Raw genomic sequence first — 24,885 nt, 5'->3', positions numbered from 1 at the left:
AAATTAAGCACTTTTTTTCCCCAAAGCTATCGACACCTCCTCATGATTTGTGGAAATGGTTAGTATGTGAGGTGGAGTGGAGGTCTGGATAAATTACCTTATGTTCCCCTGTGTGATTGTTTCTCCAGGTGCAGGATGTACAGCTTTATGGGTGGAGGGTTGTTTTGTGCAGGCATGGAGAATATCCTCTTGATCGTTTCCACAGCAACTGATACTGGAAGCAGTATCGGCAGTCCAGTAATTACAAGTAGCGGAGTCTGTTCTGCTATTGTATGCCTGGGAAATGATCACACACAATGAGCATTGGTAGATTGGGCAGTCTACTGAGGATTCATGTAGATCAGGGATGGACAACTTAAATGATGGAGGGGCCGCAATTTTTCATTTGCGCTACCAGGGGCCACACAGGACCAGGCACTTCCTAACCAGATGTATGAAAAAATGCCATTTTAAATACGGTCAAAATATGCATATGTCTGTTTTTATTGCACCAATGTACATCACAGTATCTTAATATATTTCATGCTCAAATGCATGTAAACAGTAAACGATCCACTCTTCAACAACAAAGTGTTCAAAGCAAACAAAGAATTACAACATACTGTGATATTTTTTTTCCAGTGCAAAGGGCTGTCTTTCATTAGAATTACTATTCAAAGTTGGCATAAAACTGTTGAACAGTTATCCAACATTAAGTGCATGAACTTAAATCAACTCACTCAAAATTGTAATATTATCCTGTGTTTGTCCTGCATGCCATTCAAAATGATTAGGCCTACTCACTTTGTAGTATTGAGCTGTTCACTCTGCTTTCTTGAAGGAGCCCTGGTGCATCTCCCTTACCCTGCTGCTTGTCCAAGCTACCATATGCATTTGCAAGACTATTTAACAGCGTTAAATATGTCCATGTTTTTGGAGGACACACATTTAGTAACTCCTCATGCACTTTAAATGAACTCTCAAGGGTTCTTGTAAAGAAAATAAATCACTGTTGTTTGTGTACTTAAATTTGAGAGCTTGGCCGCTTCAGTACACTTCTCGCATTAACTTTGGTTCCCAGCACGCATTGCGCCATTCAATGTTGAATTTTTGTCGTAATAAGGACGTTAATTATCGTGTTTCAAGGGTGTTTGTTACTGTAGTTCATTGAATGTGTGTCTTAATTAACTTTTGGCTTACATTTATGAGGCACTTTGTTTTGCATGAACCTCTGACTGTGAGTTGTATGTGATATAATAACCTGTCCTAGTCATTTCCATTGTATGGTAAGCTAAGCTAAGCGTTATCTGGCGTCTTAACAAATATATAAGATGTTAGTGTGCTCTTCCTGGTAATTCCGCGCGAAGCCTTCTTCACCAAGGGAAAAGTGACTCCGTTTGTCTTGTATGACTCATCGGTGCTACAAAACAATCATGACTGACAACGTCCCTAAGAGAACTAGGTACCGTACATCACCCTCATGCAAACTCCACCCTTTGTGGAGTTTGCATGTTCTCCCCGTGCCTGCGTGGGTTTTCTCTGGGCACTCCGGTTTCCTCCCACATCCCAAAAACATGCATGGTAGGTTAAATGACAACTCTAAATTGCCCGTAGGTGTGAATGGTTGTTTGTTTGTATGTGGCCTGCGATTGGCTGGCAACCAGTTCAGGGTGTACCCCGCCTCCTGCCCGATGATAGCAGGGATGGGCTCCAGCACGCCCGCGACCCTAGTGAGGAGAAGCGGCTCAGAAACTGGATGGATGTTGTAGTGGTTGTAATTTACAACAAAAAATGCATTGTAGAGTTGCATTGGATGTATTGGATGCATTGGATGATGTGAGCTACCTCCTCTCTAATTTAGTTTCACTTGCACCTTCCCCTACCTGTTTGAGAGTCATGGTACTTGCAACTTGCAGCAAGCTACAGCTTCTCTGAGTTACTGTATTTTGTTTCACTCTGAGTGATGTTTGCATTATGCATGTGTAAAGAGGTAAAGTGATTCGCAATGTAACCAACAAATGTGACCAATAAATGTGGCTGACAAATTTAATACAGAATGATTCTTTTTGCCGCACTTCTCATTGTCAGGCACAATGGAAGGTTTGGTAGATCGAAAGCACTTGTGTCAAACTGGTGGCCCGGGGGCCAGATCCGGCCCACCACATAATTTTATGTGGAAGCAAATCAAAATTGCTAATTATGTTCTGGTGTAATAACATTGACATATTTGCAAACATTTTTTTGTTACCAATCCCCTTTTGAAAACATGTAATATTGGAAAAACATGTTTTTATAGGCTTCTGATTTCAAAACTGGTTATTCATCAATGTGTTGTGCATACTGTATGTAATTATAGGTAGCAATCTTTTGTTTATTTGGGTTCACAATCATAGCGGCCCTCCGAGGGAAGTCATAACTATGATGTGGCCCGTGACAAAAATGAGTTTGACACCCCTGCTCTCAAGGGACAAAAGACATTATAATCCATTAAAAAAGCTGTGATTAGTTGGTGAGTTGTAAAGTTCTGTCCTGGGCCCAGATAACATACCTGGTCGTGTTCTGAGGGACTGTGCAGCTGAACTCACAGATGTCTTCACGGACATCTTTAACACCTCCTTGAGTCAGGGTGATGTCCCCACGTGCTTCAAAGCCAACACCATCATCCCGGTCCCGAAGAAATCGTCTCCCTCCTGCCTCGGTGACTACCTGGTAGCATTCAATGCCATCCTGATGAAGTGCTTCAAGCGGCTAGTCATGCACCACATCAAGTCCTCCCTCCCCCACCCTCACTGGACCCCTTCCAGTTTGCATATCGGTCTAACCGATGACCCTGTCTCCACCGCCCTCCACGCTGCCCTTGGACTCTAAGGACTCATATGTCAGAATGCTGTCCATAGACTTCCGCTCAGCATTCAATATCATCATCCCTCAACAACTGTTCTACAAATTGGACCAGCTGAGGCTCAACACTTCGATGTGCTACTGGCTGCTGGACTTTCTGACAGGGAGACCGCAGGCAGTACGGGTTGGCAGCAACACATCCAGCACCATCACTCTGAACACGGGGGCCCCTCAAAGTTGTGTGTTGAGTCCCCTCCTCTTCACCCTGCTGGCCTATGACTGCACACCGACATACAGCTCCAAACTCAAGCTCCAACCTCGTGCTTCGAGCAGCTAGTCATGGACCACATCAAGTCCTCCCTCCCCCCTCCTTGGACCCCTTCCAGTTTGCATATCGGTCCAACAGGTCAACCATTGATGCCATCTCCGCCGCCCTCCACTCTGCCCTCACACACTTGGATTCTAAGGACTCATATGTGAGACTGCTGTTCATAAACTTCAGCTCAGCATTCAATACCATCATCCCTCAACAACTGTTCTACAAATTGGACCAGCTGGGTCTCAACACTTCGATGTGCAACTGGCTGCTGGACTTTCTGACAGGGAGACTGGAGGCAGTACGGGTCAGCAGCAACACATCCAGCACCATCACTCTGAACACGGAGGCCCTTCAAGGTTGTGTGTTGAGTCCCCTCCTCTTCACCCTGCTGACCTATGACTGCACACTGACATAAAGCTCCAACCTCTTCTTCAAGTTTGCAGACAACACAACTGTGCTGGGTCTCATCAGCAACGGGGACGAGACAGACTACAGGAGTGAGATGAGCCGCCTGGCCAGGTGGTGCACGGACAACATCCATCCATCCATCCATCCATCCATTTTCTGACCCACTTCTCCTCACTAGGGTCGCGGGCATGCTGGAGCTTATTCCAGGTATCATCGGGCAGGAGGCGGGGTACACCCTGAACTGATTGCCAGCCAATCGCAGGGCACATATAAACAAACAACCATTTGCACTCACATTCACACCTACGGGCAATTTAGAGTCTCCAATTAATGCATGATTTTGGGATGTGGGAGGAAACCGGAGTGCCCGGAGAAAACCCACGCAGGCACAGGGAGAACATGCAAACTCCACACAGGCAGGGCCGGGTATTGAACCCGGGACCTCAGAACTGTGAGGCAGATGCTCTAACCAGTCGCCCACCGTGCCGCCACACGGACAACAATCTCTCCATAAATGTGGTAAAAACAAGGAGATTGTTGTGGACTTCAGGAGAGTCCACTCCCAGCATGCTCCCCTGAACATCAACGGTGCCGCGGTGGAGAGATAGCTCAGCACCAAGTTCCTGGGAGTGCACGTCACCTCTCCTGGACCAACACCTCATCACTGGCCAAGAAAGCTCACCAGCGTCTCTACTTCCTGCGCAAGTGTAGAAGAGCCAGAGCCCTGACCCCAGACACCCATCATGTGCTCGTTCTACAGATGGACCATAGAGAGCATCCTGACCAACTGCATCACTGTGTGGTACAGAGCCTGCACCGCATCCTGCCGCAAAACTCTCCACCGCATAGTGAGGGCAGCTGAGAAGATTATATGTCCATCTATTTTCTATATAGTTACTTGAGAGTAACTGTGTTACTATTATTATCATCATCATCATCGTTTTTGGTTTTGCCAAATTACACTGAAGAACAGTGGCAGTTTTAGACCAATTTTACCAGGGGGGGCAAGGGAGCTAGAGGTTTTGTCAGAGGGGTAAATTTAACCCAGAGCTAAAAAAGACAAAGACATTTTAAATCTTTGTCTGCACAACCTGATTCAAATATTAGGTTTCTGTGATATAAACCTCCATCCATCCATTTTATTTACCGCTTATCCTCACTAGGGTCGTGGGCTGCTGGAGCCTATCCCAGCTATCTTCGGGCGGGAGGTGGGGTACAACCCTGAACAGGTTGCCAGCCAATCGCAGGGCACATAGAAACAAACAACCCTTTTCACTCACATTCACACCTATGGGCAATTTAGAGTCTTCAATCAACCTACCACGCATGTTTTTGGGATGTGGGAGGAGTGCCCGGAGAAAACCCACCCAGGAACGGGGAGAACATGCAAACTCCAAACAGGCGGGGCTGGGATTTGAACCCCAGTCCTCAGAACTGTGAGGCAGATGTGCTAACCAGTCGTTCACCATGCCACCTGATATAAACTTATAAAATCAAATGTTTCCATGATAAGAACAGTGAACTGTATGTGCTAACAATAGTGTACATAGATCAACAATACTATACATAGATCTACTGTTGCATGCACACACAACATAATGATCAAATACATAGATCTACTGTTGCATGCACACACAACATAATGATCAAATTGCAAGACCATAACAAAACACAGGACACCTGAATTTGAAAGCTCAACAGCAAGGGCTCTATTTTTGTGACCTGTCCGTGGAGTAGCTCTGCGAGGGGCGGGGGGGAGGGGCTTAGACCGGGTTGTTGTAATCTCACAGACGCGTGCAGCCGGTGCATTTAACAAAGGGGGCTGTCTGTGCCTGTAGGCATAACCACAGCCGACTTTATTTGCCACCAGTCACAGCATCTTATTTTCTTCATTTACTTTAAGTGAGGCACAATAACAGTTTTGCATGCATTGCGAGAGCGATTGTCACTTTGCCGAACAACATGGTGACCGGGGGCGGGGGCTGGGGCTTGGGGATGGGGGGGGGGGGGGGGGGGGGGGGGGGTTGTTGGGGTCTTTAATTTAACTCTTGCGTTCTTGCGTTCTAGCCTACAGTCTGTTTTAGCAATGGTGATCAAGAACAACACAGAACAAAAACAGAATGCAGGGAGAAAATGAAAATTAAAACCCAGTCTCCCAGGGTGACAAAAAAGAAGAGGGAAATTTGAAAAATTAGGCATGTCCTGTAACGATTGCTCAGCAGGAACTGGCATGTATTTAAAACACTTGACATAAAAAAATGTTTTAACGGTGCTAAATGTCAGAAAACTGCACCCAACAACAACATTTATGCAGACATCTCTACCTATGCCACTTCAGCCTCTGAAAATATTAGAACGATCAGCCCAGTTGAATTTTATGGACATTAAATGTTTTCCATAGATGTCCGCTATAAGAAAAAACATAACATCACCTAGTCAGAAAACTGCGCTCAATCGTCGACAAACTTTATGTGGACATCTCTACCTGTGCTCACGTCTACCTCTCAAAATATTAGAACAATCAGCCTCATATATTGTATTTCATGGATATTAAGCGTTTTCCATAGAAGCAGACTACAAGAAAAAGCTTAACATAGCTCAATGTCCAAAACTGTCATCACCCAAATGTATGTGGACATCTCTTCTCATGCCCACTTCAACCTCAGAAAATATCAGGACGACTGGCACAATATTTTGGATTTTATGGACATTAAGTATCTTCTCATAGACGCTAAAAAGGAAAAGCTTATTGTGGCTTGATGTCAGAAAACGGTTATCAATCATCACCAATATTTATGTGGACATTTTAAATCATGCCCACTCCAACCTCTGAAAATATCAGAACGATTGACCCAATATTTTGGATTTTATAGACGTTAAGTGTTTTCCCATAGGCGCTATACAAGAAAAGGCTTAACATATATAAAATCCAAAATAATGGGCCAATTGTTCTGATGTTTTCAGAGGTTGGAGTGAGCTTAGGGAGAGATGTCCACTTAAATGTTGGTGACGACTGAGAGTAGTTTTATGACATTAAGCGACTTGAAGTTTTTTTTTACGAGCGTTTTAGATGGTCCCATTAGCCATTCATGTGAGACTGCGTTGAATGTTAGCTGTATATCCTTATTAAATAAAGAATGTGCTGATGAAAACTCATCCATCCATCCATCCATTTTCAACGCCACTTATCCTGGTTAGGGTCGCGGGGCGCTGGAGCATATCCCAGCTGACTTCGGGTGAACGGCGGACTACACCCTAAACTGGTCGCCAGTCAGTCGCAGGGCACAGGTGAAAAATCACTGGCGACTTAAATGTGTCCATGGATCTCATTGATCTAGATCCCCTCAAATGATCGTTCGTTTCCACCTCTCTCTCCATCCCCGACTCCCATCGCGTTGTGCCAGCCAGTATGTAGATTTCTTTTTAAATTAATAACGATGATACAAGCACTCAATTTCTACAATGATTTAGAGGTTTGGATAACCACTGTTGAAATAAATCTGTCATCCACAACACACGTTCGAGGGCCTGATATGTCTGTCTGCCTGCATGTCCAGGCAGATTCACCAAAATCGCATAAGGTCCACTGTGCCACAACTTCCAGTTGATGTGGTATGAGCAGGCCTAAGTTTAGGCCTGCTCATACCACCAAAATGTCACATGCTCCAGGCGAAAGCCAAAACACATACCAAGTGGCACGAATATCAAGATGTGCACCATTTGTGGGCACATTGCACAGTCCCCAATACTTAAAGGTTATACGATCACCAGCTACTTCATTGGGTACACCAAATACAATGGTTGTTGGTTACTTTTTGGAGGGCATTTGTAGGATTTTATTTATTTTTAGAATTGCATGGTGGACCAGATCAAATGCTCTTGTAGGCCACTTATGGCAGGCCTTAGGTTTCTGAGCACTGCCTGTATATCTAGCCATTCATTTTCTATACCAGTTATCCTCACACCTAAAAAAACCCTGTTAAAAAAAACACTCCACTTGTGCTTGCCCTCATTGGGGTGAACCTATCCCAGCTAATTTTGGGTGGGAGATGGGTACACCCTGAACTGGTCACCAGCCAAACACAGGGCAGTTATAGAAAATCAAGGATTCACACTCACATTCACACATATGGACAAGAGGCTTTAATTAACCTAGCATGTATTTGGAATGTTGGAGGAAGTCGGCGTACCGCCAGAACATGCCAACTCCACGCAATCAGAAGGGTGGAGCTGAGATTCAAACCCTAAACCTCAGAACTGTGAGGCAGACCTGCTAACCCCCAGACTGCGCTTACCATTGCCTTGCACTTACCCACATGTACGAACTTTTACCAGACTTGCATGCTTACAGTAATGAAAAAATATGTGTCAATTTCATGTACTGTAATTCGATCAATAAGAGTAAAGACACTTGTAAAAGCAAAATATAATTCTAATTTAGCAATTTTTTAATGGTGCCTCGGTTTCATATAGGTAAATGCTGAAACGCCACGCTTAAAGTCCTATTTTCAAAATGTTATTGATGAGCTAAAATTTTAGGCATTCATTGTAAAGGCAATGATAGAGCTCATGGTGGTGACCATTTGAAATACACTTATTTTTATAACTGTAAAGAAAAAAAGTGCATAAGCGTAAAGACTTACTTAAAGACTTAAAGACTTATTTCCAAAAATCATGTCTTGCACAATTAAATGTGTTGCCCTTCAAAATATGCCATACAAGTGCAAAAAATGATCTTAACTGCTCATTAAACACATTACACTATTTTAAATCTTTTATAAAATCGTAATAAAGGTAAATACATGCAATGGTTCCCGCACTTTCAGAAATGCATAGATATTCATTAATATCTCAGAAATAACACTATTTATTTTGGTATCTGCTATTTTGTGAATGCAAAATGGGTGCCTCACCCTGCCATTGTGTGAATGCAAAATGGCTGCCTCACCCTGGCACTTCAGCTCACAGATCCATCTGGTGTATTGCAACAACATAATGAGGCTCTCTCAAGTGGCATTAATGGTAAAGACAGCTTGAGTGACAAAGAAGGACCATTTGTGATGACCATTTGTAATAGAAGGAACACTGAAGAGATGCATTTTGCATATTAAACAATAGGAGAAAAATCCAGATATCCAAAAATGTGATTAACATCTTCAGAACACTTCATTGCAGACACCTATCAGTAAAGACATTTTGGCATTAAAAGGTTGAAAAATCTTACGTTAAAATATTTTTTAGGATGTGACAGTGTCCGTATATTCATCCAGGCTGCCAGCGGAATTTTCAAAGACACTCCAGTCTGTGCAGTCTAAATAGCTTTGAAGTTCCATCTTTGCTTCATTGGTCCACTTTTTCACTGTTTTCACTGTAGGCTTCGCGCATTTAAGTTCTTGCCTTTACGTCGGTATTAAGTGAATTAAGCAGTGATCAGACGAGCCCAGGGCTGCACGAGGTATAGCACGGTATGCGTTTTTTACCGTAGTGTAGCAGTGGTCTAAAGTATTATTTTCCCTGGTAGGACAGTCGATGTGCTGCTTGTATTTAGGGAGTTCGTGGTTGAGTTTAGCTTTGTTAAAGTCCCCGAGAATAATGAGGGGTGAGTCCGGGTGTTTTTTTTCAATTTCGTTGACTTGTTCGGCGAGCGTTAGCAGTGCGGCATTCGTGTTAGCTTGAGGCGGTATATAGACTCCAGCCAGTATGAACGATGCGAACTCACGTGGCGAGTAGAATGGTTTACAGTTTAAAAATAGCGACTCCAAATGCGGGCTGCAGTGTGTGCTGAGCTCCGTGACGTCCGTACACCATTTTTCGTTGATATAGAGGCATATTCCGCCGGCCTTTGTTTTCCACGATGAGTCCATGTCGCGGTCCGCTCGATGAATGTGAAAGCCGGGAAGCATGACGCCGCCATCGGGTACAGCGTCGCAAAGCCAGGTCTCCGTCGCGGAACGTCCGAAGTCTTTACTGGTCTTTAACAGAAGATGAAGCTCGTCCATTTTGTTGGGTAGGGAGCGTACATTCGCGAGGTGGATCGACAGGACATCAATCTGTGTGCTCTCTTGCGGAGTTTCACCTGAATGCCGGCATTCAATGGCATAAATAGAGGAACAAAAATACATTATTTATTGTAACTAGATTTTCTTAGCAATTAAGTACACAAGTATATACAGTAAATGAACAGGTCATTTAAATAGACACATTCCTCTATCATGTGATCGGATCGGTGATTGGTTATTGTTTTTTTTAACTCGCTGATCGGTGATCGGCCCCAACAATCCTGATCATGTAAAGCTAGTCACACGGGAGGCGGGGCACTTACGTGACGTCAGTCGTGCAGCGCCTTAAACCATCTTAGTCCGGACTACAATGAAGTTGTCACGTTCTCACTTTTCATTGTTAATATAATTGAAGTATTGTAAGTCCTTCCGTGAGTCAGTCCTTATTGTTTGACGATTCATGACCGCGCATTTCGGTATGAATAATTCACCCACAATGCATTGCGCGCTTAACACGACAGTAAGACTGTATTCTTAACGTGTAAATAAAAAGGTAACATTCACATACACTTTTTACTAAGGAAAATAACAAAAAATAGTGTGGTGACAGTGAAATTATGTATTTCTTTGCACTTTTATGGTACTGTACCGTCACTGTGCAGTGTATCATAATTATTTTTTTTTGCTTATTGAATGATGAACGGTCTGCGTTATTGGTATATTATTTCTGAACAGCTATACAAATCACTAGACATAAATTAGCACTTGGTGAGGAATATTGATTACTCAACAGTAACTGTAGTCTAACTACTTACCCGGGAAAAGTAACGGGTTATTTTGCTCGTTACTCAAAATGGCGACATCACTGGTGATAAAGTACCACATATTGTTTGTGCAGCATCAAACGCGCGTCCACATAACCAATGGCTCAATGTGCCGCGGGGGTGGGGGTAACGTAGGACATAGAAGATGTTTTTCATTTGTCGTCCTGCTCTTCCTCTTTTCCCATCTCGATCATGCTTTTCGTGTCATGTCTCAGCCGCCCATTGCTCGGCAAAATGCTTCATTTCGGTGCGCTACCAACTGGGAAATGAATATGCTATTCGCTAAATATGAAAAAAATAAACTGTTGAAGAATACAGCAAGATGTTAGAGGAGCTGACAGGCTTAAACAGCATTTTTTCATCTCCTCTGGTATTGTATTGGGTGATTTTTTTTTTGGTAACTAAAAAAAAAGTTGTGGATTTCTGTTTTAAAGAAGTGACGCAGCTCAAAACATTCAACTTAATTTTTTTTATTGAACTTTGACATTTTGAGTTCACCCAACTTTTTCTTTTTTTTTTCTTTTTTCCCCAACAGTGTTAAGCTGTGACTTAACACTGTGACTTAAGCTGTGTAAGAAGTGACTTTCACCTCCAATTTTTACTTAATGAAATTGCCACAAAACCGCTCAACAGTGTCCAAAGAAAGAATCCTGAAGGCGATTTGATCACCATTTGATCAATTTATTTCCCAGTTTTCTCTCTAAAAGCAACTTGTTTTCCCATGCTCAGTGAAGGAGAGGTAGTGGTGCTCTATTAAAATGTCAGAATTGGTCTTTACTTTTTCAATTGAATGAATTGACTTTTCATTTGAGTGGGTCCAAGAGTAGTTTAATATAGTGAAAAAAGCATTGGCCAGTGGTGCCAACATTTTTTAGCATGACTGTATTGTCTATTCTATGAAATTAAAAAAAAAAAAAAAAACATTATCTCACTATTTTGGCATTTAGAAAAAGAATCACCTTTATTGTCATGAACATGCATTCATGCACACGAAATGTGTTCTCTGCATTTTACCCATCACAGTGAACACACACACTTGTTAGTGGAACACAACACTGGAGCAGGGGGGAGCTGAAGCGGCGTGGGGGGAGGGGCAGTTCGGGGTATCAGTGTCTTGCTCAAGGACACCACAGCAGAGAGTGAGGGATGTTGGTGGATGGTCCGGTCAGGGTCTTGAACCTAGGTCCCCCACGGTGGCAGGTGATGATGTGAACCACTGGGTCATGAGCTAATACAAATAATTTTGGTAATCCTAAATGATTTAAAACAGGATTAAATTATTATTATTTTTTACCACGACTGCAGGTGTAAAACAAAATGAAAAATGATCACCACGACAACGTGTGTTCCAGTTGCAGACATCCCACGATGCCATTAATGTTGTGTAAATGCGCAACTCAAGCCATACTGATTCCTTGTAATTATTTTTTTCTTTGTCCGTCTGATCAAATGGAAATCCTGTCCTGCACATTCGGATTACAGTTTCCGCTCTAATATCTTCATAATTGCCTAACAAAGCATTGCAGGATGATTCTACTTACATTGATGCACTTTCGCATTAATTGTCCTGATTAGAAATGTGGTGACAACACCGTATCACCAAATTATAGCAAACAGCTTTGGTTCGTTAATGGGCACGGTACTTTCCATCCATTCATTCTTTTTTTTTCCTCCTCACTAGAGTCGCGGGCGTACGGTAGCCTATCCCAGATGACTTCGGGCGAGAGGCGAGGTACACCCTGAACTGGTCGCCAGCCCAAGACTTGTTGGAACCTGTTATTCCCGTGACACCCAATTCAAAAACGGAAATGAAGAAAGACTGCAAAACCTTTTAGGATGCATTTTCCAGTCAAAAGACTATAGTCGTACATTCGGTATGACGTTTACCAACAAAAATAACTTCAAAAATTACGGACAAAAATTTGCCTCTATTAATATGCTCCGTCCGATGCCGTACGGGGAGGAGCCGAGGAGGAATGACATCTGAAATCTTAACACTGTTGGGAAAAAAAAAAAAAAGAAAACGTTGGGTGAACTCAAAATGTTAAAGTTCAATACAAAAATCAAGTTGAATGTTTTAAACTGCGTTTGTTGTTCCGTATGTATCTTAAAGAAGTAAAAAAAAAAAAAAAAACACAACAAATTGTTTTGGAACAAACTGATTTGTTGTGCTCACTAACATTGTTGCTATGAATGTCAATAATTTCCATTTTAATCACCCCCAACTAAAATTACTGTTTTTGGCCAAAAAAATACCAGTTATTGTTTTTTCAGTGGAAGGAGCATCATTGCCTCCCCTCCCTTGAAATGTTTGCTTACAAAAAGTCAGATAAAATTTAGATCGTGGGAAAAGTATTTATTTAAATTCAATTATTGAGATAAATATATTTTGACGTTTTGTAACAAATCACTGCGGATTCACAGAAATTAAAATCTGCAAGTATCCCATGGGAGGTCAAAGCGATTGTGCATAAAAACGGCATTGTTGCCTGGCAATCATATAAGCGCTGTTATACAGATTTATTTCAATCCGAATGACAATCTGCTTTTCTGGATGATCGCCGCTTCACCAAGTGCACAATTTCAGCCAATCGGAGATTGGACCGCGTCCGTCACGTCTCTCCCACCCATCTGCACTCTAATTGGCTGACGGCTAAATCAATTTCCACACTCCTGTCTGAATAAGAACTTGATGACAATCTGCCCTTCCTGGGATAGAGACTACATGGTGGCTGACCACTCACAGGGGCTGCATTTTCAAGCCGAAGAAGACTGGATCTGATGCATGTTTAAAGTTAAAACAGCATACTTCCAAATTACTCTCATCATGAGCATGAACTACCCAACAGCGGGTGCCACGCAGAGGTCGACGTCGTTTTTTATAGAAGACATCTTATTGCACAAACCTAAGCCGCTGAGAGAAGTTATTCAATCGCCTTTCTGTAGCTCCGTGGCCTCACGGATGCCGATCCTGGAGTATGGATACCCACTGATGCCAACGCCAGTATTGGCCCCGCATCCACACCATCCGCTCCACAAACCAGAACATCACCAGTACTTCTTTACATCTGGTAAGTAGAGATCTTATCATAAAACATGTTGGTGGCCACAGCAAGTTGGTAAAATATAATACTCATTTCCTAAACATACATTTTAGGTTAGCCTGCTCACGAAATGTATAGTTTGGTAGTAACTTGCTATATTTGACAATTGAGATGGGTTGACTTTAAGGTTTAGAGTTTTTTTTTTTCTTAATTCACAGAGGCAAATTTGCAATTCGTGTTCCCCCTGAGAGCAACGAATGACAATGAGAGTCATTAAAGGCAACGCTATTAGCCTACTAGGCCACAATCAAAACTCATTTGAATTTACTTAATTCCGGATGTACATTGGTTGCACGTGATTCAATTGTGTTAAACTAACATATTATTTATTATTTGATCGAGTAGAGACTAAAACATTTGTCTGTTTAACAAATTTGAATCATGGGCAACCAAAAATTAAGTCATCTTTTCAATGATTAGCCAATTAAACTACAACCTATAGCACAAAAATAAGTCAATTGAATTTACTTAATTGTTGTACATTATTAAAATGTGTTAAACTAACATATCATATTTATTATCGAGGGCAAAAGGGTAAAATGATGTCAGTTTACCACATTTAAATCATGTGCAACCGAAAACTAAGTTTTTTTTTTCCAGTGGTTAACCAATTGGGCCACAATGTAGAGTACACTGAAAAAAGTCCTTTAAATTAATTAATTCTAAAATGTTGCTGGCACATAAATATATTATTTGATTATTTTTGAGGACGAGGGAAATTATGTGAGTTCACCACATTTCAATCCTCTGTAACCGAAGATTAAGTATTTGTAAAGTGTAAGTATATAGTAATTAGACACAGTAAAATAAGTACATTCCAAAAGTAAGGTAAATAAAACAGCCTTTCCCCGTTTCAATTAACGCAAATTCTAAAGGCAGAATATTTAATATTAATGGCAGATTGTAATGTTGTGGCTGCTGGAGTTTTCAGTTTAACACGTCTGATCACACTTGGTCCCCACCGTCCAGGCATGCAGATGCCGGCCTTGTTCCAGCACCACGCAGACTTACCCGGGAAGCACTGCAGACGCAGGAAGGCCCGGACGGTTTTCTCCGACTCGCAACTCTCCGGTCTGGAGAAGAGGTTTGAAATCCAGCGGTACTTGTCCACACCGGAGAGAGTGGAGCTTGCCACTGCGCTCAGCCTTTCCGAAACGCAGGTACAAAGCTCTAACACGCACAGAAAAAAAAAAAATAATTAAAAGAAAAAGCGCTTTCGAGCGTTTGTTATCAAGGATGAAAGGTGAACGAATTGGAGTGAACTTTATTCTGTAGCAATAAATGAATGAATATTGTATGTACTTCTTTAATGAAGCACCATGCATTCTGGTAACGATTCAAACCGACACATTTGACTTCACTGTGGTATCGTTCATTTTGTAATACGGTTTAATACTTAGCGACAAAATTGCAGTTGTTTGGACAAAACGAAATGGCAGCGGTCCCTGCAATTGATGCGCCAAACATGCAACGTTTCATATATACTCTCGAATTTCAAGAATCTGGGCTATATTTCATTAATGCATGTTATGGTTCTGAAAATACATTATGACAATTCCGTTCTGCAGTTTCTTGGCTGCAGGCTTCTGACATATATTGACCAACTATACCCTCCTCAGGTGAAAACGTGGTTTCAGAACCGCCGGATGAAGCACAAAAAGCAGCTGAGGAAAGCCCAGGATGAGCACAAGACAGCCGGGCACTTGGAGAGATCCGCGGAGAACACGAGCGACAACCAACTGACCGAGAAGAGCGGCGAGGAACTGAAACGTCCACTGGAGCGGGACACATATTTGCTGGAGGAAAACGACGACGATGTGGATATCGAGGATGATATTTGCTCTCCGGATCATCTCCTATAGTAGGCTGCATGGCTGTATTGCATACAGCCACTTGCACCTTGTAGAAGTTTGTAAATAACGCGGACTTTATATTATACTCATTACAAATATTTACCATTGAAAAATGAACCTGTTAAAAATTGTAACTATTCCGTTTCATCTCTGTAAATCAATTTGAAATATATGATTTGATGGAATCCAACACAACACTTCTCTTATAAATAATGACATTACATTATACATTTTTTTTTTTTTTAATATCGGACCGGCGGCTATTGACTTTTTCCCCCCACACACCGGCGATTAGCTCTTTTCTGTAATCGTTTCATTTATAATATAGTTTTTAAAAAAAACAGATGTTTCCCATTTTGTCCTTGCTTGATTTGACTTTTGGTCTTAAATAATTCACAGTCATACAAATTATTGTGCATATATTTCTATGTAAATTCATTATTATATCAGAAATCCATGGTGTGCTCCATTAATTCGAGCCTATGTGTTGTTCTTTAAACTGAAGACATTGTTTTCGTTGTTGATTATTAGAAGAGTTCTGGAAAAAAAGTACTTAACTTCGGTTGCACATGATTAAAATTGTGTGTTAATAGTAAACTGACGTAATTTCCCCCTTTCCCTCGAAAATAATCAAATTATGTTAGTTCAACACTTTTTATTCATGCATGTAGAAGTTTGCAACAGATATACCTGCCCAAATTAAATGAATGAAAAAGTTATTGCTTTTTGCTTATAGTTGTGATTTGACATAACATAATACAGGGGCATCACTATTTTATGGACAGGGAGATGCAATATTTATATATTTATAGCTTAGCTAAATATTTATAGATATGCTATCCTTTCAGCATATATAAACAAATATTTAGATGCACTGTTGTGCCAGTAAATAAATGTGTTTTGTGTATTAAAAACAAAACACACACACACACACAAAGAATAAATGGAACAAAATGTTTATTTACAAATCATCACAGAAACCTCAACATATATAAAATATTTACAAGGGATATATAAATCAGAATCAGAGTCAGAGTTCTCTTTATTTGCCAAGTACGTCAAAAACCCACAAGGAATTTGTCTCTGGTAGTTTAGCCGCTTTGGTACGACAAAAGCCCTTTTGACAAAAAAATAAAATAAATAAATATTAAACTTCTGAGACATAAAAACACACTACGCAGAGTCACTTAGCAATAAAAGATTACCGGCAATGTGGTAATGCTGATACAATTACAGTTGTGCAAATGATGCAGAAAAATAAATAAAAATAAATAAATAAATATATATATATATATATATATAGCAACTATAAAAATAAAATATTACCAACTATTTACAATATACAGTTATTACACAAACAATAGTATGATATACATACTATTTAACTCTATACTTACGCTGTCCAGTCAAAACAAAACAATAAAATATTTCAGTCACTGCTCCGCTAACATAACCGTACGACAGCGCTTGCTCATTTGCATCCCCAGTTTCTGTGATTGGTCACATGTTGATGTAAAACAAAAAAATCTACACTGTGATTGGCCGAATGTTTTGGAGAGGAATCATTTGACTAGCTACTCAGCTGCCAATAGTGAAGATTTGGTTTCCTTGGTTATGGTCAACATATTGGAAATATTGAGGAAATGGTGACTGATACATCAAATCATTAATATTAGATGGGGTGGGGGGGACTGAGGCCCCCCTAAAAAAGGACTTGTGACACTACTGAAAAATGTAATTCAAAACACGCACATTCTTACAAATGTAACAAGAAAGAATTTCCTACGGTATCAATAAAGTATACCTACCTACCTACCTACAAACCAATTTCTAAGTTATGAAATTAGAGTCCTTAATAACTGGACTTTGTTCCTGTTGTGGTTAGTGGGTCTTGACATACTACCATCTCAATCATGTATGTTCACATACTTCACATCAATAGATTTACAGAAAAAAACGGACTTATCAACTATTGCCTCTGTAATACTAAAGTAGAAATTGTGTAGTATAATGATCAATCACTTTCACGACCTTAATGAGCAGCAGCTTCCCTCAATTGATATTTGCCAATAATATACACTTGTGTCTTTTGTATTGAATTTGTAGTCCTGCCATTTGAAAAACAATCCATGCCATGTCCTAATGTGTTTCAGATTATCAGACAGCAGGGGGAAATACGAGAATGGGCCGTGCAGAAGGTGATCAATTAAAAGATTAAGTGTTTTGCAACACATGGCTGCATCTGCATTTGGGCCTAATAGCAGAGCCATCAGCTCATTTTCTCCAAGCCTGCCATCTACTGAAGCGTCCTTCTCACATCAAAGCATTCAGTCTGCATCATCTTCCCAATGGGCAGAAAGGGATGCTAATTTGAAACCCTTCATGTATAGCAGTGAAAGACTCCTTCAATTAACTGGTTTTCAATGGGGGAAAACGAGTAGGTGGAACTGAAAAAGATGCAGAGACTGAGTCTGGATAGGCAACATTTCTCATTAAATTAAAAGGGCTGTGTCATTTGTTTCCTATCAGGCATCTGAGGATTTAATGCTAAAAACACAGAGCTTCAAAGAGTCCACGATGGGTTAAATAGAGACGGTAATCTAATTAAAATATTTCAGAGGTAAATAGGGCTTTGATAATAATGTGAGAGCACAATTAGTAAAATGAGCTGCATTAGAGTGCTTCCTGCGAAGGGGGCGGTTCTTCGGAACACTCCTTTATGGCAGAGTAGGAACGGCACCAGATCAGGTGAACCTCAAAGTGTTAATGCTGGCACAGTATCATACACTATAAAGCGAGTGCTCATTATATATATATATATATATATATATATATATATATATACACACACACACACACACACGTACAAAATTAAAGTATTTGCCTCCTCTCAAATTCAGTTTTTTTGTTTTGTTGCAGTTTTCCCACTTTAAGATCAATCAAACTAATGTCAATATCAGACATCCATCCATCCTTTTCTGAGCCGCTTCTCCTCACGAGGGTCGCGGGCGTGCTGGAGCCTATCCCAGCTGTCATTGGGCAGGGTACACCCTGAACTGGTTGCCAGCCAATCGCAGGGCTCATAGAAACAAACAACCATTCGCACTCACAGTCATGCCTACGGGCAATTTAGAGTCTCCAATTAATGCATGTTTTTGGGATGTGGGAGGAAACCGGAGTGCCGGAGAAAACCCACGCAGGCACGGGGAGAACATGCAAACTCCACACAGGCGGGGCCGGGGATTGAACCCGGGTCCTCAGAACTGTGAGGCTGATGCTCTAACCAGTCGTCCACCGTGCCGCCCAATAGCAGACAAAGATAACCTAAGTAAACATAAAATGAGGTTTTTGAATAGTGATTTTATTTATTAAGGGAAAAACAACATCCATCCATCCATTTTCTGAGCCGCTTCTCCTCACTAGGGTCGCGGGCATGCTGGAGCCTATCCCAGCTGTCATCGGGCAGGAGGCGGGGTACACCCTGAACTGGTTGCCAGCCAATCGCAGGGCACATAGAAACAAACAACCATTTGCACTCACAGTCATGCCTACGGGCAATTTAGAGTCAGCAACAACTATATAACTTTCTATTACTGAAAATCAATCTTTTACATATCTATGGAGAAATTTTGTGTCATGATCCATGCCCTGCAGTTCCTCTTTTGGAGCTTGGGTGGCGTCGTGTGCCTTGTTTCTCCCTCTCCCCTTCTCTCTCCCTAGAAATCAGCATCACCTGTGCAGCGCACTGGTCTTCAAGCAGCACTGATTACTGCCTGTCAAGTTCTACAGCCTTTGCCTGAGTATTGACGCTTGTTTGTGACTCACCGACCGACTCTCGTACCCGGGTTTTGTGATACAATAGTAATTATCCTACGACCCGCATCTGTACTCACCCGATTGTGTTCTTGCCCGTCTCCAGTGTTCCTTCCGTGCCTTTCCCGTCTCGCTTGACCGCTCCAGCCACGCCACCAAGCTACCCCACCTGCTTACGTTCCCGCTTCCTGCTCGCTCCTCGTACCGACAGTCTTCCACCTCTCCTTGGATATTAGCCTGAACCAACCTACAATAAACCATTTTAAATCAACTCCCTCTGCCTCAGTCTGTTCTTGGGTCCAATACAATTCACATCCTACTACGCTCCGTGACATTTTAGCCCACTCTTCCTTGCAGAATTGTTTTAATTCAGCAACACTGAATGGGTTTTGAGCATGAACTGCCTTTTTCAGGTCATGCCACAGCATTTCAGTCATATTCCAGTCTGGACCTTAACTAGGCCACTCCAAAACCGTTTTTTTTTTTAACTATTCAGAAGTTGACTTGCTAGTGTGTTTTGCTAGTGTCCTCCTGCAAAACCCAAGGGCGCTTCAGCTTGAGGTGACGGATGATTGAACTGATGGCCGAAAATCTTCCACCAGAATTTTCTGGTAAAGAGCAGAATTCACTTGCCATGGGCTCACCACCTGTGGGAGAGGCCAAGGGGGTCTGGTGCGCTGTGAGCTTGCCGTCCGATCCCTGGCTATAGAAGCTACCTCTAGGGACGTGGAATGTCACTTCTCTGGCAGGGAAAGAGCCTGAGCTGTTGTGCAAGGTGGAGAAATTAGGACTAAATATGGTCAGGCTTGCCTCAAAACACAGCTTGGGCTGCGATACCAGTCTTCAGAGGGGTTGGAATTTCTTCCACTCTGGAGTTGCCCACGGTGAGAGGCACTTAGTATGCCCACACCTGCTTGGGGTTTACCCCAGCAGAAGACAGGGTAGCCTTACGTCAGCCTATGGGTGGGGCGAAGGGTCCTGACTGTAGTTCGTTCTAATGCATCAAACAGAAGCTCAGAGTGCCCACCCTTGTTGGAGGGGGAGGTGGAGAGCGCCCCGGCTGGGGACTCCTTCGTTCTTCTGGGGAACTTCAACACTCACGTGGGCAATGACAGTGAGACCCGGAAGGGCGTGATTGGAAAAGACAGACCCCCTGAGCAGAACCAGAGCAGTGTTCTGTTACTGGACTTCTATACGTGTCACGGACTGTCCATAACAAGCAATGTTCAAACATAAGGGTGTCCATATGTGTACATGGCACCAGGACACTCTAGGCTACAGTTCTATGAGCGACTTTGTGGTCGTGTCATTGTACTTGTGACCACGTCTTGGATGGTCAGGTGAAGAAACGGGTGGAGCTGTCAACCGATCACCACCTGGTGTTGTGTTGGCTCCGATTGTGAGGGAAGATGCCGGTCCAACCTGGCAGGCCTGAACATGAGGGTCTGCTGGAACGTCTGGCAGAGTTCCTTGTCTCCTCGTCAGAAGAAGTTTCAACTCCCAACTCCGGCAGTACTTTAATCACATCCTGGGGGAGGCGGGGGACACTGAGTCCAAGTGGCCCATGTTCCGTGCCTCCATTGTTGAAGTGGCTGACCTGAGCTGTGGCTGGGATGCCATCAGGCTGAAGAAAGAGTCCTATCGGACCTTTTTGGCCTGTGTGACTCCAAAGGCAGCTGATGGGTACCGGCAGGCCAAGCAGAATGCAGCTTTTAGTGGTCGATGAGGCAGAAACTGGGGCATGGGAGGAGGTGAGGCCATGGAGAACAAGTTCAGGACGGCTAAGTGGAAATTCTGGTCCACCATCCGGCATCTCAGGAGAGAGAAGCAGTGCACCATCAACATTAATGGGAATGGAGCAGTGCTGACCTACATCTCAGAATGTTGGGAGTCGGTTGACGAATACTTCGAAGACCTCAATTTGACTGACACACCTTCCTATTAGGAAGCAGATTCTGGGGACTCTGAGGTGGGCTCTCCTATTTCTGGGGTTTAGGTCACCGAGGTTATTAAAAAGCTCCTCGGTGGCAGATAGATGAGATCCAACCAGAGTTCCTAAAGGCTCTGGATGTTGTGGTGCTGTCCTGGTCGACATGCCTCTGGCACATTGCATTGACATCGGGGACAGTGACTCGGGATTGGCAAACCAGCGTGTTGGTCCTGCTTTTTTAAGTAGGGGGACCGAAGGGTGTGTTCGAACTGTAGTGGGCTCACACTCCTCAACCTCCCTGGTAAGGTCTAGCCGGGGGTGCTGGAGAGGAGGGTCCATTTGGGAAGTCAAATCTCAGATTTATACAGTGCGGTTTTCCTGCCAACCTATACAAACTCACTTCCAGAACAATTTGTCTAAATTTCCATATTTAAATATTAAGAATATGAATATACTTTTAACCTGCCCACATTCTGAAGTGATGTGTGCAGCGACGTACCAATTCATTTCTGGATCAGATGCGGCTTTGTGTGGACGTGTATTATTTTATATTTATATCTCTAAAGTATTAATTGGCCTGTTATTTTGTTGTTCAAAGTTGGTTACTCTCCGCAAAAATACAGTTCCAGCCACACCTATGTGGCAAGTATATTGTATCACCAAATCACTTATTCACACCTTAATACGGGTTGTTCGGTCCCTGTACAAGCGTTGTCTGAGTTTGGTCTGCATTCTGGCAGTAATTAGGGTTCATTTCAAGTGAAAGTTGGACTCTGCTAAGGCTGCCATTTGTCACCGTTTCTGTTCATTACCTTTATGGACAGATTTTCTAGGTGCAGCCGAGGCTGGTTTGGTGACCTCACTATTACAATTTTTGCAGATGATGTGGTTGTGATGGTTTCATCAATACCGCGAGCTTCAACTCTAAGTAGAGTAGTTCATAGTTGAGTGTGAATTGTCTGGGATGAAAATCAGCACCTCCAAATTTGAGGCCATGGTTATCAGTCTGAAAAGTGTAGAGTGACCTCTCCAGGTCAGGAATAAGAGCATAGGTTAGTCAAAAGATTGCAGCATGTTCAGACTTTCTTATAAATTTAGTTTACATCCCTGCCATAGGAATGGAACTCTGCTACATTTCCTAAAGTAACTTTTTGGATAAATTGTACTTGTAGATACGTGTTAATTTTACATCAGTATTTTTGATAAACGTGGCTTTTACTCCATTAAATTGAGCTTCTTTTTACTCGCCACTTTTGTTCTATTATTGCTTGTGTAAGCTATTTGTTTTGGTTTGTCAGAGAGACTTCTGTCTCGGGCGCCGTCACATTACTCTCTCCTTGATAAATCGAAAGCGACTTGGAAGTTGTTCTCAAGCCGCCCTATTCAGTGTTTCAATTGTCTTAAACACTCATCGAGGTGCGGGGATTGAGCATTGAAGAGGTTCCATCACCTATCTTAAATCGAGGGACCACTGACGTACAGTGGGAAGGGAAAGTTTTCAGACCCCCTTAAATTCTTCACTGTGTTATATTTCAGCCATTTTCTAAAATCATTTAAGTAAATTTTTTACCCTCAATGTACACACAGCACGCCACATTGACAGAAAAAAACGGAATTGTTGAAATTTATGCAGATTTATTAAAAAAGAACTGAAAACTGAAATAACACACAGCCATAAGTATTCAGACCCTTTGCTCAGTATTTAGTAGAAGCACCATTTTGAGTTAATGCAGCCATGAGTCTTTTGGGAATGATGCAAAACGTTTTTCACACATGGATTTGGGGATCCTCTGCCATTCCTCCTTGCAGATCCTTTCCAGTTCTGTCAGGTTGTATGGTGAACCTTGGTAGACAGCCATTTTCAGGTCTCTCCAGAGATGCTCAATTGGGTTTAAGTCAGGGCTCTGGCTGGGTCGTTCAAGAACAGTGACGAGTTGTTCTGAAGCCACTCCTTGGTTATTTTAGCTGTGTGCTTCGGGTCATTGTCTTGTTGGAAAGTGAACCTTCGGCCAGTTTGAGGTACTGAGCACTCTGGAGAAGGTTTTTGTCCAGGATATCCCTGTACTTGACCGCATTCATCTTTCCTTCTCTTGCATCCAGTCGTCCTGTCCCTGCAGCTGAAAAACACCCCACAGCATGATGCTGCCACCACCATGCTTCACTGTTGGGACTATATTGGACAGGTGATGACCAGTGCCTTGTTTTCGCCACACATACCGCTTAGAATTAAGGTAAAAAAGTTCTATCTTGGTCTCATCAGGCGAGAGAATCTTATTTCTCACGAACTTCGAGTCCTTCGGGTGTTTTTTAGTTAACTCCATGCGAGCTTTTCATGTGTCTTGCGAGAGGCTTCCATCGGGCCACTCTGCCATAAAGTCCCGACTGGTGGAGGGCTGCAGTGATGGTTGACTTTCTAGAACTTTCTCTCATCTCCCAACTGCACTCTGGAGCTCAGCCACAGTGATCTTTGGGTTCTTCTTTACCTCTCTCACCAAGGCTCTTCTCCCCCGATTGCTCAGTTTGGCCGGACAAACAGCTCTAGGAAGGGTTCTGGTCATCTCAAACGTCTTCCATTTAAGGATAATGGAGGCCACTGTGCTTGTAGGAACCTTAAGTGCAGCAGAATTTTTTTTGTAACCTTGGCCAGATCTGTGCCTTGCCACATTTCTGTCTCTGAGCTCTTCAGGCAGTTTGTTTGGCCTCATGATTCTCATTTGCTCTGACATGCACTGTGAGCGATAAGGTCTTATATAGACAGGTGTGTGGCTTTCCTAATCAAGTCCAATCAGTATCATCAAACACAGCTGTAGTCCAATGAAGGTGTAGAAGCATCTCAAGGATGATCAGAAGAAATGGACAGCACCCGAGTTAAATGTCACAGCAAAGGGTCTGAATACTTATGGCTGTGATATATGTAAATATGGGGTGCTGTGTGTACATTATTGAGGAAAAAAACTGAATCTAAAGGATTTTAGCAAATGGCTGCAATATAATAGAGTGAAAAATTTAAGGGGGTCTGAATACTTTCCGTACCTACTGAATTCCATGCAGAAGTCTTCTAGCTCCTCGACGATGAAGTATGAAAATGGGCGTGGAGCAGCTGCATCGTAAACTGAGCAGGACTTGAAGTTAAATAGTTAATCTTCTGTTTGTGCCATTGCTTGATAATTTTACAGACCCTTTCCAAAAAAATTTAATATCATGGAAAAGTTTATTTATTTCCATACCTCCATTAAAAAAGTTAAACTTTCATAGATTATAGATTATGGGCCCACAATTTAAAAAATTTCAGGTATTTGTTTATTTTTACATAATTTGAGGTTGCAGCTCATAAAACCAACGAAATCAGGAATTCAGAAAATTTGAATACTGTGAAGAAATCAGTCCAAATTTTCCAGGCCATAAATGTTTTCAACGGAGTGTCACAAACTAATCGACTAAACTCAAAGCACATGTACAGGTTTCCCCAGGTGTCATTAAATTGCTTCAGTTTGGTTCAATTGTCCCTTGTGAGGAGAAGTGGCTCAGAAAATGCATGGATGGATGGTTCAATTGTCTCAGTTGGGTTCAATATGGGGAATACTGCAGACTTGACAATTGGCCAGAAGACCATCATTGATGCCCTCCATAGGATGGGTAAGCCACAAAGGTTCCTAGCTAAGGAGGCTGGCTGTTCACAGGGTATTGTGTCCAAGCATATCAATGCAAAGTCTAGTGGATAGACAAAATGTGGCAGGAGAAGATGCACCAGCAAAAGAGATGACCGTGGGCTTCAGCGGCTTATCAGAGTGGAATGAGGCGGGAGTCACAGCTTC

General features: G+C 42.3%; 1 protein-coding gene across 1 annotated transcript; it reads left to right on the top strand.

The window, feature by feature from the left end:
• The first annotated feature begins 13,197 nt into the window (after window positions 1-13,197).
• bsx (brain-specific homeobox) lies at window positions 13,198-15,336 on the top strand. The gene is made up of 3 exons (XM_061703295.1): window positions 13,198-13,441; window positions 14,444-14,634; window positions 15,094-15,336. Exons 1-3 carry the CDS (start codon window positions 13,198-13,200, stop codon window positions 15,334-15,336), a joined length of 678 nt encoding a protein of 225 aa, XP_061559279.1.
• The last annotated feature ends 9,549 nt before the right edge of the window (window positions 15,337-24,885 follow it).

The sequence above is a fragment of the Phycodurus eques genome, chromosome 17, assembly GCF_024500275.1.
Source record: "Phycodurus eques isolate BA_2022a chromosome 17, UOR_Pequ_1.1, whole genome shotgun sequence".
Classification (NCBI taxonomy): domain Eukaryota; kingdom Metazoa; phylum Chordata; class Actinopteri; order Syngnathiformes; family Syngnathidae; genus Phycodurus; species Phycodurus eques.
Note: the sequence above shows the minus strand (reverse complement) of the source record. Positions and strands in the feature narration are given on the sequence as shown.